The 12,312-nt window shown below is 52.4% G+C and overlaps 4 protein-coding genes and 1 non-coding gene across 5 annotated transcripts; 4 read left to right on the forward strand and 1 right to left on the reverse strand.

The window, feature by feature from the left end:
* Positions 1 to 904: 904 nt before the first annotated feature.
* On the forward strand, positions 905 to 2,020 carry M409DRAFT_61022 (uncharacterized protein; the record flags this gene model as incomplete). Its single annotated transcript, XM_033814639.1, has 1 exon — positions 905 to 2,020. The coding sequence occupies one exon, from the start codon at positions 905 to 907 to the stop codon at positions 2,018 to 2,020; it is 1,116 nt and encodes a 371-aa protein (XP_033660090.1).
* Positions 2,021 to 3,343: 1,323 nt separating this feature from the next.
* M409DRAFT_t69 lies at positions 3,344 to 3,431 on the reverse strand. Its single transcript has one exon. It is a non-coding gene; the product is annotated as a tRNA-Pro (tRNA).
* A 1,779-nt stretch (positions 3,432 to 5,210) lies between these two features.
* On the forward strand, positions 5,211 to 7,319 carry M409DRAFT_30342 (uncharacterized protein; the record flags this gene model as incomplete). Its single annotated transcript, XM_033809879.1, has 2 exons — positions 5,211 to 5,431; positions 5,486 to 7,319. The coding sequence occupies 2 exons, from the start codon at positions 5,211 to 5,213 to the stop codon at positions 7,317 to 7,319; spliced, it is 2,055 nt and encodes a 684-aa protein (XP_033660091.1).
* Positions 7,320 to 9,298: 1,979 nt separating this feature from the next.
* M409DRAFT_61024 (uncharacterized protein) lies at positions 9,299 to 9,784 on the forward strand (the record flags this gene model as incomplete). Its single annotated transcript, XM_033814640.1, has 1 exon — positions 9,299 to 9,784. The coding sequence occupies one exon, from the start codon at positions 9,299 to 9,301 to the stop codon at positions 9,782 to 9,784; it is 486 nt and encodes a 161-aa protein (XP_033660092.1).
* Positions 9,785 to 10,762: 978 nt separating this feature from the next.
* On the forward strand, positions 10,763 to 11,476 carry M409DRAFT_61025 (uncharacterized protein; the record flags this gene model as incomplete). Its single annotated transcript, XM_033814641.1, has 2 exons — positions 10,763 to 10,849; positions 10,883 to 11,476. 2 exons carry the CDS (start codon positions 10,763 to 10,765, stop codon positions 11,474 to 11,476), a joined length of 681 nt encoding a protein of 226 aa, XP_033660093.1.
* Positions 11,477 to 12,312: the final 836 nt, after the last annotated feature.

Below are 12,312 nucleotides of genomic sequence, written 5' to 3' on the forward strand. Positions count from 1 at the left end.
ACGGCTCTATAAAGAGTAATCTAATAATTGTAATAGTAGCTAGCTATAGAGCCTTAATAAGTACGAGAAAGTAGTCTAATAAAGAGCCGTAGTTAGCCTTTAATAGTAGGAGATATTATTATATTTTAGAGTAGGCTAAATACTAAGACTACTATACGTAATATCTCTATATAACGATACCTTGTTATAACGATAGAAATATAATATCACCACGCTACTGTTATAGAGAGGTTTGACTGTACTAATCTTTCTATTTGCAGCGCCGCTTGTTTCTTAATAGTGTTGCAGTGGAATGCTCTACTGAACTTCGGGGCATCATTCTTTCGCTCTGTCCTCGTATCTATTTTTAGGAAGCGATTCTGCCGGAACCCTAACCGGCTGACTTAGCGACGGTGATGGCATCTTCCTTGGATCTTGCTCTTCTCTCTTCGTTTTCCTACTCGTGTGACCATGCTATAGTCTTCTTGATCTATGGCACTGCGCCTCTGTGATGCGGGAAGTTTCTCGAAGAACAAAAGCAACACGTGAGGATGGCTGCAAAACGCCGAAGAGGAAGCCATCGCCAGCACGATCAGAAGCTACGCTGGCCATCGGTGATCCAGGCTGGCAAGTCTGAGAACGGCTTCCTCGACATGTTCTGGCGAGAGAGAGTCGGTATGCTGAAAGAATAGGCAATCTGGTAGGAGAGAAAGTATCTTCTCCCAAACTCAAAGTCGGCCTTTCCTTCTTCATTTGGTCTGCCCGGGAACAATCACTGCCAAACGCAGTCAATCCCGGCGGCATTTGAAGGTCGAGGAGCTATCGGGATTTGATTTCCGGAGGCACAAGAAGGGGAGTTTTTCGTACTGACGGTGGCAGATAGCAACTGAATCTTGCGGTCGATATCAAGGACGACTATTCCGACATGACCAACCTATCAGCTGAACCCAAACGGCTCGCCATTGGCGTCGTCGGTCTCGGCAGAATCGGCAGACAACACGCCCTCAATGCACTGCACTATGTCCCAAGAACGAAGCTCGTGTGTGCATGCTCGCCCATGGATCAAGATATCGAGTGGGCAGACAAGAACCTCATCCCATACGGAGTGAAAGTCTACCGGTCATTCGAGGAGATGGTCCAACAGTCAGGCCTCGAAGCGATTCTCATTGCCAGCACGACCAAAGTCCATTACGAGCAGGTGGTTGCAGGGATCGAGAAAGGCCTGCATGTTCTGGTCGAGAAGCCTTTGGCCATGAACCTCGAGCAAAGTCGAAAGATCCTAGCTCTGGCCCAGCAACCACGATACTCTCATCTCAAGGTGATGACAGCCTTTTCTCGCAGATTCGACGACTCCTACCAGAACGCTCGCAAGGCAATTCAATCAGGCCGCATCGGAACCCCCATCGTCGTCCGCTGCGACAACAGAGACAAATACGACCGCAGCGAGTTCTACATGCGCTACATCATGGCCAACCCGGGAATCTTCATCGACACCTCCGTCCACGACATCGACCTGACCCTCAGCTTCATCGGACACAACGCCCGGCCCAAGTCATGCCACGCGATAGGCACCATCGCTCTGCACAAGGAACTCGCCGAGATTGATGATGTCGACAACGCCGTCGGCACAGTCGAATGGTATCCTCCATCACCAGGAGCTCCCGCGCCAATATCTTACTACTACATCTCCCGCATCATGCACCACGGCTTCGACAACCCCACCGAAATCATCGGCACCGAAGCAACACTGAAAGTGAACCTCCACCCCCGAAGAGACCTCATCACCATCGCCGACAAGAACGGCGTGGGCAACGACGTCCCTCCCGACTTCTACGAACGATACGAAAAGGCTTTCGTGACGGAGCTGGGCGTCTTTGCGGATTGTGTGTTGGATGGGAAGGATCTGCCGTATGAGTTGGATGTGGCGGTGAAAGGGATGGAGGTCGCGGAGGCGTTGCAGGAGAGTTTGAGGAGTGGGAGGAAGATTGAGTGGGATGTGGGGGGGAGGAGGGTGGATGCGAGGGAGGGAAGCAAGCTGTAGGTGTTGCATGTTGCATGTGGCGGGTGGGAGGGAGCAGACAAGGGAGTGCTAGAAAAATGTAGACATAGACGGCAGTTTCGTTCGAATACAGTTGGCATTACTATCAACGCCGCTACTCCTCGCCGTTCTCGAAGGAGAGATCTGATCATCAATTCCTAAGAAAGTCCAACCTCAAATCATCCACCATCAAGACTCCATCCCTAAACCCTCCCAAAATCATTAACATAAACCTGCGGCGGACTCTGCATGCTCCTCCCCCTCGCACCCTCACCCTTCCACTCCTGCCCATTGCAACCCACTGTCGCCATCTCAACACTCCTCGCCTCCAAATCCCTCTGCCTCTCTTGCGTCCTCAACCTGCTCTCTTGCAGTCTCACCCTCTTCTCCCACCTAAAAACCACTACCCAGAACCGCCAGCACAGCGAGGTTGTTCCCCAAATCCGACTTTCCTGTGAGCGAAGTAAGTTGTGCAGATTGTGTAGATGGGGTGTTACTCACTAGACGAGGGAATGGGTAGGGTGACATGGAAGTTGAGAAAGGGGGAAGACTGAGGGAGACGGACCAATCGTCTCGTTTTGGGAGGTTCATTCAGGAGATTGTGAAGGGTTTTGAATAGAGAACTATTCGATAAAGTTGAAAGATGAATGTAGCCCAGTGGAAAAGCTTCAATGAAATCGATAAATCACCTGCTTAATCAATCGCCCGGCGAGAAGAAAAGAATAGAATCCACCTTGAAACAACTACAACCAGGCTTTGCGTTTCGTCGTTGATCTTCCCATATCTTCTGACGTTTGACTGCATAGTACAACCCCAAAATCTCTAGCCAGCCATCGTTGAAGTTGGGCCGTGTAAAAAGGCGGGCTCTTTCTTTTCAAGGACGGAATCGGTCTTGGGATGGATGCTGTCTCTGCTAGATTCAAGCCCTTTCGACACTCTGAGGGAGTGCGTGGCTTGGGGAAGATGGAGTTGAGGTGCTCAGGGTGGGGGGACGGGGCTGTAGTGGGTGATGGGGAGGTTCACAGGTCTAATTGAGTTGGGGTTCGGGGGCATAACATATCTGGGGTGTTGGAAGACTGTTCGATCGATGGGACATGTCTGCGTTGCTGGAAAGGAGGGAGGTCTGCGGCGTTGGCAGCGCGGGGTCCCAGATGTAGAAGATCGAACGTTGTAAAACGTGAAAAAGAAAAACGATGGAAAGTTGGACAAAATTGGAAGCTCGATTAGTCGTGAATGTGCAAGTAGAGAGAGGTGAAAAGGATCAGGAAATGCGTGCGAGGTCCATACTGTGACTTGGGAAGTTAACAAAAAAGTAAAAAAAACATGGGCGGTATCTAGGAATCGAACCTAGGACCTCAATCATGTAAGGCACACACCTCCCTAAGATTGAATCATACCTCTAGACCAATACCGCGGTGGGTTTTAATTTGTCTGACAACTTTACAGCCAGATGTGGTGGAAGAGAAATTCCATTTCTCATATATGACTCAATGCTTGGCACTGAGTCATGCCTGAGGCCGACATCGAGCACTCCCAGTCGCCACGCACTGCGCAGCTAGACCATCTTATTTTTACCGAAGTGGGCGCATGGAACCCGTCTAGGAGCTATTTCGGATGCTTGGGTGGAGCAATTCCTTGGACAGATCGATGGAGACGATATCGGGGAAGGAGAACACCACATCCAGTGCCCTCGCATCTTCGGATTCTTTTCATCCATTATTACAGAGACGAGTGCTTCCATCGCAAGATCTTGCAGTCTTACATGCCCATCTTCATCACCATCCTGTACGAGTCGTGGCGGTGCACACTGCACAGGAGGAAATCGATCACGCTTTATCGAAGACAGGGACCTGGAGCGAAGCAGAGTCAAGGATTACAGGAGAACGAACCATTGCACAGAGGTTTTATGCTGGCAGCAGTGGAGCACAAATCAACAAACATGGACGCGTCGTCATCTGGATAAGGAATAGGATAGACACACTCAACGTGGGTGGGATGCCGGTGGGATTCGATGGATTTTTGGGTGGAGGATGGCCGGAAATTGCTTGCTGGGATGGCACGCGGAAAACCGGCGGGGCTAGCAGCGACCGCGCCGCCCAATCGTTCGAAGCGCACCCAAGCGAGAAAACATCGACATCGTGAGTGCAGCGTCGATTCTGGATGAGATGCGGCGGTGTAGCGAGGCACAGAGGTGTTGCTGTCGAGCGTGTGACATGGCCTTCATCACCCACCCAGCCAATGGACACGCTGCGAGGGCGTGAAGTTCGACGTCCGGGCTGGGGGCTATTTCTAGCGCGAATGCGTCGCGCAGTGTCTTGCATAGAGTTCACGGAGAGAAAGACACGATTGGTCGGGAGGGCAGCGCGCGGCGGGTGTACCTGAACTAAACCGCAACCGATCCCATCAGCGGCGCAACTGTCCGGCACCTCAAACAGCCACATCCAAACCGTCCCGTCGTCTCAGGTTGCAGCGAGTGTCGATGAGATCGCGATGATCTAGACTGCCGCGGCGGTGAGGACGGGGGAGGGGGGGTGGTGCTGGCAGACCGCGAGGCCAAGCGACGGCAGCGGAGCACAGGCTGAGTCGGGGCAAGTCTGAGTGCAATGGCAATTAAGGGCACGTCAAATCCATGTCGGCCCCAAGAAGGCAGAGACGGGATCAGCCACGGGCTGCGGCTGTGGCGGTCTCATTAGTGGACGAAGCGTGGAAGCGCAGAGGAAGACCTGAGAGCGAAAGGCTCGGCGCTTGGACCCCCAGCAGCCTTCTCTCATTCCTGGCGCGGAAAGGAGGACAATCGCCTCTTTGACTCTCCAGTCGCCCTCCCGCTGGTGCTCGTATCCGCCGCCCAGTCTCGACGACCACCACCCTCACCGATGTTCACATTCCTTTGAGGTCGCCGACCACCACACTCGTTCCCTCACTTCGCCCCTACTAACCACAGTCATTCATTGTACATACCCCCGCCCAGTCACTCGTTACCGACACCAGCACCGAACCTAATCTCCTGAAACCGCATAATCTGAATCGACCGCGAAACCAGGAACACCTCTGTCTTCACCCCATACCGACGTCACGATAGGAGACCACCATCCGCCACCTAATACTGCCCGTCTGCGCGTCGTCTTGGACTCACAGCTCACTCCTTTGGGCCACGGGCTCCGCCAGGCAGGCGTACTGCCGAAACAATCCGACCATGAGGTTACCCTTGGACAACGTCGAGCGCGCGGTCGACAATGCCGCCATTGGCCTGCACCAGATCACTCGAACCCTTCTGCAGAGGAGTCCGTCCGATGACAATGACAGTTCCTCGAGCTCTTCCTCGAGCGCGTGCAAAGCCGGCGACGACAGCCCCAAATGTGTCACTCCCGCATCGGTCCAAAATACTCAGACTCTGGCCATCATTCTCGGTGTTGTGTGAGTATTGTCATCAGCAAAGCCTTCTCACTGTATATACTGACTGTACCAAAGCATCCCGCTAGGGTGTGCCATCGTCGTCTTGATCTTCTTGCACAGGAGACATCTCAAGAAGCAGAGACAGGAGGATCTGAATGACCCACACAAGTCGCTGGACTTTGGCATGGACGGCATTGAGCCGACAGTATCGAAGAATTCAAAGAGGAAGGCACCAGAGATGACAATCACGGAGGTTGGCCCAGCGTCAGGAAACCCAAGGAGAAATCACGGCTTGTCAATGGATATGAACATGTCCATGGGATCACCATACCTTCTGCCCGCCGGTCTGCAGGGCTCGCGCGAGTCGATACACAGCATGTCACGCAGCATGATCGACGAGCACGATCCATACCGACCTGTGACAATGATGCGGCCTTCGACTGACAACGATTCTGTGCGATTTGGTCGCTTGAACGACGACAAGGGCTCGCTATATTCAATGTCAACGGGACACCACTCGGCAGTACGAGACAATGCTGGACTCATCGCCAACGCACGACCAATGTCGCAGTCCGCTAGCAAGCGCGCCGATTCAATGTCGCCTCAGGAATCGCATGCTTCGGGCGAGTTTCCTCCACGCCAGATGCACAGTTCCATGAATCGGAACGGTGCGCCCAGCCGAAAGGCCAGCGTGGATAAGGACTTGCCAGACATTAGCGAAGCATTCCCTGCTCCTCCAACAGGACCAGAGCCGGTTGCACAGCAAATGCCGCCGAGATCATCTTCAACCAGTGCGGCCAGTGCACCACGACCTCCGCGAAAAGACTCGATGTCTACTATCCATACCGACCAAAGACCCGAGTCAAGTAACTACGGTGATGAGGTACCTGCTGCTCCAGCTGGCCCTATCATCAACGAGCCTGAGCCATATGATATCGATCCTGCCATGATCTACTACGAAGAGACTCCACAGCCGCCAGCAGCACCCAAACTTCAAGCACCACCGCCTGGAAAGAATCAAGCTAGTAGACTTTCTGTGGTGGGTCCTAATGGTAACAGGCTGTCTGTCATGGGCATGCGTCCGCTGCCACCCGAGATCACGGAGGACAACCCTGAAGTCCGCGCCAACAGAATCAGGTCATTCTACAAGGAGTACTTCGATGACAGCAAACCCAACCCGTCTGCTGGTCATTACTACGACAACGACGATGACTACAACTTCTTGGATGGTGTCGTCTACGATCCAGACACTGGCGGCTTCTTCGCACCAGGTTCGAAACCGTTCGCTCAAGGTCCTGGCCGAAGAGCGATGACGCCGCCTCCTCGTGGTAAGCCTCGTGTGAGTGGTAACTCCACCCTCCCACACCAAAGGAAGTTCTCGACATTGTCAGCGGGTCGACCCAGAGGCAGATCGCTGCCGAAGAAGAAGCTGCCTCCACCAATGCCGCTTCAGAGTCTGCCAACACCGCACATGCTCAAGGAGGATGCGATGGTCTTCAACCCGATTGACTTCGCTCCACCGACATCTATTCGAGAGCTGCAGAACGGCCGAAGACCTGACTCGCCGCTGGGTATGCAACGCCCCTACAGCCCAAGTGTCCGTGCTTTCACACCGCTTGCGTCGTCATTCGACAACCTCGCCGTGCTACCATCGCCTCACGATCTACGCAAGTCAGGCACGTTCACTGCCCTCGACTTCGCTCCACCGTCCAAGATCAGAGATCCCATGCTCTCCCCAAGCGACGCCGGCAGCATCCGCAGCAACCGCTCAGGCATCTCAGCAGTGCAAATAAACGCCGTCCGCGACGGAGCATACCGCGTCTCACGAATCCCCAAGGAGATGGTGACGACCAAGGAAGACATCAACGCCCAGCTCCGCCCCAAAATGGACATGATCTCTCGAGCATAGAAAGTGCGATGCATCACACCTCTTTAACGACACGACAAACAGAGCGCTCAACAAACCCCCTCTAACGACACTGGCTTGCATTTTCATCACACCATACGGACGACGGCGTACTCCCAATTCTTGACGGCTGGAACTCATTTTGCTTTCGACCCCTTGCACATACGGCCCCTCACCAAACGAACGACATAGAACCACCGATCCCACACAAACAAACAATCACTCTTTGAAAACTGCCATTCTTGATCCCCTCATTTCGACAGCTATTGTACCAAAGAAACAGCTTTTTCTGGCCGGCGCCAACCTTTCACTTCCACCGAAGGGAAAGCGCAATGACCCAAGGGCTGGGTATTGCGCGCGGCGAGGCATGTGGGTTAATGCGGGCGTCTTCTTGTCACCAACACACAAAACTATAGACATGGGACTGGGAGTGGGGAGCATTCGTAATGTTTTTTTGAAGGAGTATTTTGTATTTTTCTGGAGGTCGGTGTGGAGAGAAGTGGAGAGGACAGTGAGGGAGAGATGTGTGGGAGGGATTTTGATCGGGGCTATTTTGAGCTACCATCTGCCCTTGGACCAAAGTTGGGAAGATTTGGTTTTTGGGCGTGTATGTACTTGTAGGAGATGTACACACTCTTTTTGCCTCTTGTGGCGAGATATGAGAGAGGAGGGGGAAAAGGAGGGGGAGGGTAAATAGGAGATGGAATGAGAGAACTTCAGAACTTTTGTTTTTCGTATTTCTTTCGGGCTGACTTTTCGGTTGATTGTCTACATCTAAGTTGGACATCTAGTCGTGGACGAGCGGCTGGACCTCGACAGCGACGACCGGCATGGACAGTCAAGCAGAGCCAGAGGTACTGATAGCTGCCTTCAGAAACGATCGAATGTCCGCAAGACCTTTCCTCCTCCGCAACAGAGGAGGTCCAGGTCCGTCCAGTAAGTGAGATACTGGCTAAACTGTGTGGCTTATGGCGACTTGCTTCAGGATGGATCATGGCTGCGACACTTGCTCATATTACTGCACGGAGGCGTTCGGCCGCTTTTCGAACAAGACTTCAGGGACATATCAATCTTCACTATCAAAACAAGAGGTATACTCATTGTGAAGCTCGTTTCACCAATCAGACATTCCATGTACAGGCGTGGCTTCGTCTTGGATCTGGAGATGATGACTCGAAGACCCTAAAGACATCAGGGAAGCACGATCCGTCTCCACGATCAGTAAATAAGACGTTTCTCCGATGTGGCCGTGGCATTGCAGCCTGACGAGAGACGTGTCTTGACGTTGGCTGAGATGGTTGTTGGTGGGTGCGTATATCAAGTTCTTCCTGCTATCTACTGACGATTTCGTCCATCGATTGTAGCCATCCATCCCTTCCTTTCTTCCACCTCGCAGCCTCCTTTCCCCGGCGTCTTGACTTCGTTGCTGGATATACACTGAGCAGAATGACAGTATACGCTTTTCGAAGATTCGTTACACTCGTAAACACATGCCTCAAAGAAATATACTCAACGCTCTCGGCAACGATGTCTCTTCTGGTCTTGGACGAACCTCGCCTTTGCCTGGACCTCTGCTCATGATGCTCGCCCTGCCATTCGAACACAGACGTTGTCTGCTAGACAGTACCTATGACAAAGAGCTCAATACCCAATGGCTCGACTGGTTCTCTTTCTTCTACGACAATCGGATTGTTCTGGAGGAAGACCTCAAAGAGCTCAAGTCGTAAGGGTTTGACCGGTTTTCTTTCTTATACGACAATTGAATTGATCCGGACAAAGACATGGAAGTTCTCGAGTCTTTCAGCAATGGCTTCGAGCGACTTGGACGAACAGTATATATTTTGGCTACTTGACACCGTGGACTCCGTTTCCTCCATCAGACACATACCACCGAGAACGAAGAGGGAGAGGAAGCTGGTCTTTCTCTACTCTACTGCCAACACCACTGCACCGACAGACACTCTCACGCACAACCAACCACGATGCCTTCGAAAAGATGGTCCACCACCGGCATTCCGCGCAGCATCAGAAAAAACTACTGGAAGGGCGGCGCTCCAATCGTGTCCTACTCACCAAATAGCCAGAGTACGGGACAAACTCGCGCTGAGTCCCAGTACGTTGTAGACAGGCTCACCGAGAGGCGCGAGAACTTCATTGGTAAACAGGCCGATGTGGATGAAGATGCTAAGGATGACAATAGCCTGAGTGACGAGGAGGTCGAGTCCTCTCTCCCTGCTCTGCAGATGACGAAGGGCGAGAGCTCGAAGAAAAAGGAGCCTCAGTCCAGCTCAAGTGGTACGTCGACGAAGGACAAGCCTATTGTCATCTTCAAGAGACCATCGGCTAAGGCTCTTCCAATCCGCACCAAGCCCTCACTAATTACGCCGCAGCCAAGCAAGCAGCCCGCCGCCAATGCCACGCAAGGCTCTTCGCGATCTTCTGAATCGCTCGAGGCCGTGCAATCATGAAGACGGGCGAGCAGACTCATGGGAAGCTCAGGATCTTGACGGACGGTAATGATGCCTCGACGGACGCCTCATCGGAGGGCTACTTCCCACAGTCCCCAGTGCTCGCATCACCCACTGCAATTCCACCGCAACCTGGTGAGATCCGGACAAGATGGGTTCACGCCAACGGTGTGTGGAGGAAGCAAACCTCGAGAGTGCCCTATTGGGTCTTCACCAAGGGTTGCGAGCATCTGATCCCCAACTACACTTGAGGGCAGCACGTTAATCGAGCGACATGTTGAGGTGAACAGGTACGACAAGCAATGCAGTCCAGGAAGGTGAGTAGGTATTTTGAAATTTTTGCAACATGCAATCCAAGTAAGTCGCAGCTATTGGCTTTTCTTTTTTAAACTCCATTCCTGATGAAGCACTCTAACAATCGTGGACAGGCGAGATCTGCATCTATACACGTTACGGCGGTACCAAGGATGACTAGATTGCGTGGCCATGTCGGCCTTGTTCAAACCCGTGTCTTGCCTGCCTCACTCATTTCCTCATACCGGTGCCGTCTGCCACTTGGATGGAATTTTCTCTTACGACAAACACCGAATCACAGGAACTGAATGCCACGAAGCTCGACTGGTTGTTCTTTTAAAACAAACGACTCAGACAACAATTACATTGTACTGGACAAAGATTCAGTCCACGCACTCAACACTATAGACTCTTTGAAACGATAGACGACAATCCAATTGTATTTGACAAGGACATTGTCCATGTCTTCAATGTTATACAGCCTGTCGACAATGGCTTCAAGGCTCCTGGATTGTCGATGTATATATATCGGGCACTCTGCTCTCTGAGTCCTCCATTTCTCCTTCACACACACCCATCACACCGAAGAGCAGAAGAGAGCCGGTCTTTCTCTGTACCACAACGACAACGACTTTCTCGAAGCCCTCCGAGTCCAAAACAGACTAAGACTAGAGCAAAGCCATCATGCCTCCCTCCAAAGCAAAGAAAGGATACGGCCTTGGTGGACATCAATATACGCCTAAGCAAAGAAAGGCTTCCCAAGCTGGCACCGTAAATTCCTGACATCCGAACAGTGCCCACAAGAGCAATGCTGAGAAGGAGCCGGACAAGTGGATCGCAGACAAGCACAAGGCTGAGAAGAGAGAGGCTGAACGGGCTTCAAAGGCAGCTGGCAATTCGGCTTCAACGACCTTGGCTACGTCAAGCACGTCGCGGAGATCAAATTCGTCCAGATCCAAGACGCCTAGCACCAAGGCGCCGAAGCCCACGGACACCACTCCAGACCCCAACCTTGCTGCCCAGACCAACATCAACAACTCGAGCACCAAGAACAAAGGCTACTCCCCTCGCTGTCCAATCCCTTGGGACTGCGACCTCTGCAAGCATAACATGTCCGATGAGGAGATGGAAATGATGAGGAAGGAGTCCAGAAGTGAGTGCTGGATCCACGAGCAGCTCGAGCGTCCAAGTCGTCCTCTGCCAACTTTCGAGGAGGAGATCAGCATCTCGGCTGACATGCAGACGGCGACGTCGGTGTCGGATCTGTTCGACTTTGCGGAGCCAGATTGGCAGGAGCCTGCTCTGCCCCGATGTGCTTGGCCTTGGTCTTGGTTCTGTGGGTGCTGCCATAAGAACGTCTTGACATATCACACGGAGCACCATGCAGCGGAGGGGTGAGTTTGACAGTTTGCTTGTACATAGTAGAAAAGGCTCTCCGGTTCACATTCAAATCAGCTACTGTTTCATTTGTTCCACGCTTTCAATTTCTCATTTGACAGCCATACTATTCAATTTTGTAGAGTGACTTCGCTCCTGACAGGCACTGCGAAGTTCCGCAACTCCCAGCCTCTCAGTTCCCCCTTTCTTCGCTTCGCTTCGCCCATTATTGAGCAAACACCCGCTACGAAATACACATCGGGCTTAGCAACCACGTTGTCGATGAGAGTGGCGAGCTCCCTGCTTCGACTCGATAGAACCGCATCCGTAGGTGACAGACTCGGCGCGAAAAAGCGGTGAAACAGCAGCTCCTAACACTGGAAGAAGAGAACGCAATAATATAAGATGTTCTGCAACTATATCATACTGCACAGTACTGCACCTGGTCGTATTTCTCTTTGTCTTCGACGCCGTCAATGGTCATGTGATAGAAGTCCAGGCTCTTCGCATCCCGATCGTCTCGCTCTCTTCCTCTCCTCAGCCTTCCGCTGCTGTTCTTCGACTCTGAGAAGCTTCGCTGCTCTCTTTTGCTCAGCCTTTCGTTGCTGGTCTTCGACTCTAAGCCGCTTCGCTCTCTTCCTTTCTTCAGTCTTCCGTTGTTCTTCTTCGACTTTAAGTCGCCTCGCTCTCTTCCGTTCTCTCTTCTTTTCCTCAGCCTTCCGCTGTTTTTCTTCGACTTTAAGCCGCTTCGCTCTCTTCCGTTCTCTCTTCTTTTCCTCAGCCTTCCGCTGTTTTTCTTCGACTTTAAGCCGCTTCGCTCTCTTCCGTTCTCTCTTCCTTTCCTCAGCCTTCCGCTG

Source organism: Zasmidium cellare, assembly GCF_010093935.1.
Source record: "Zasmidium cellare ATCC 36951 unplaced genomic scaffold M409scaffold_63, whole genome shotgun sequence".
NCBI classification, from domain to species: Eukaryota; Fungi; Ascomycota; class Dothideomycetes; order Mycosphaerellales; family Mycosphaerellaceae; genus Zasmidium; species Zasmidium cellare.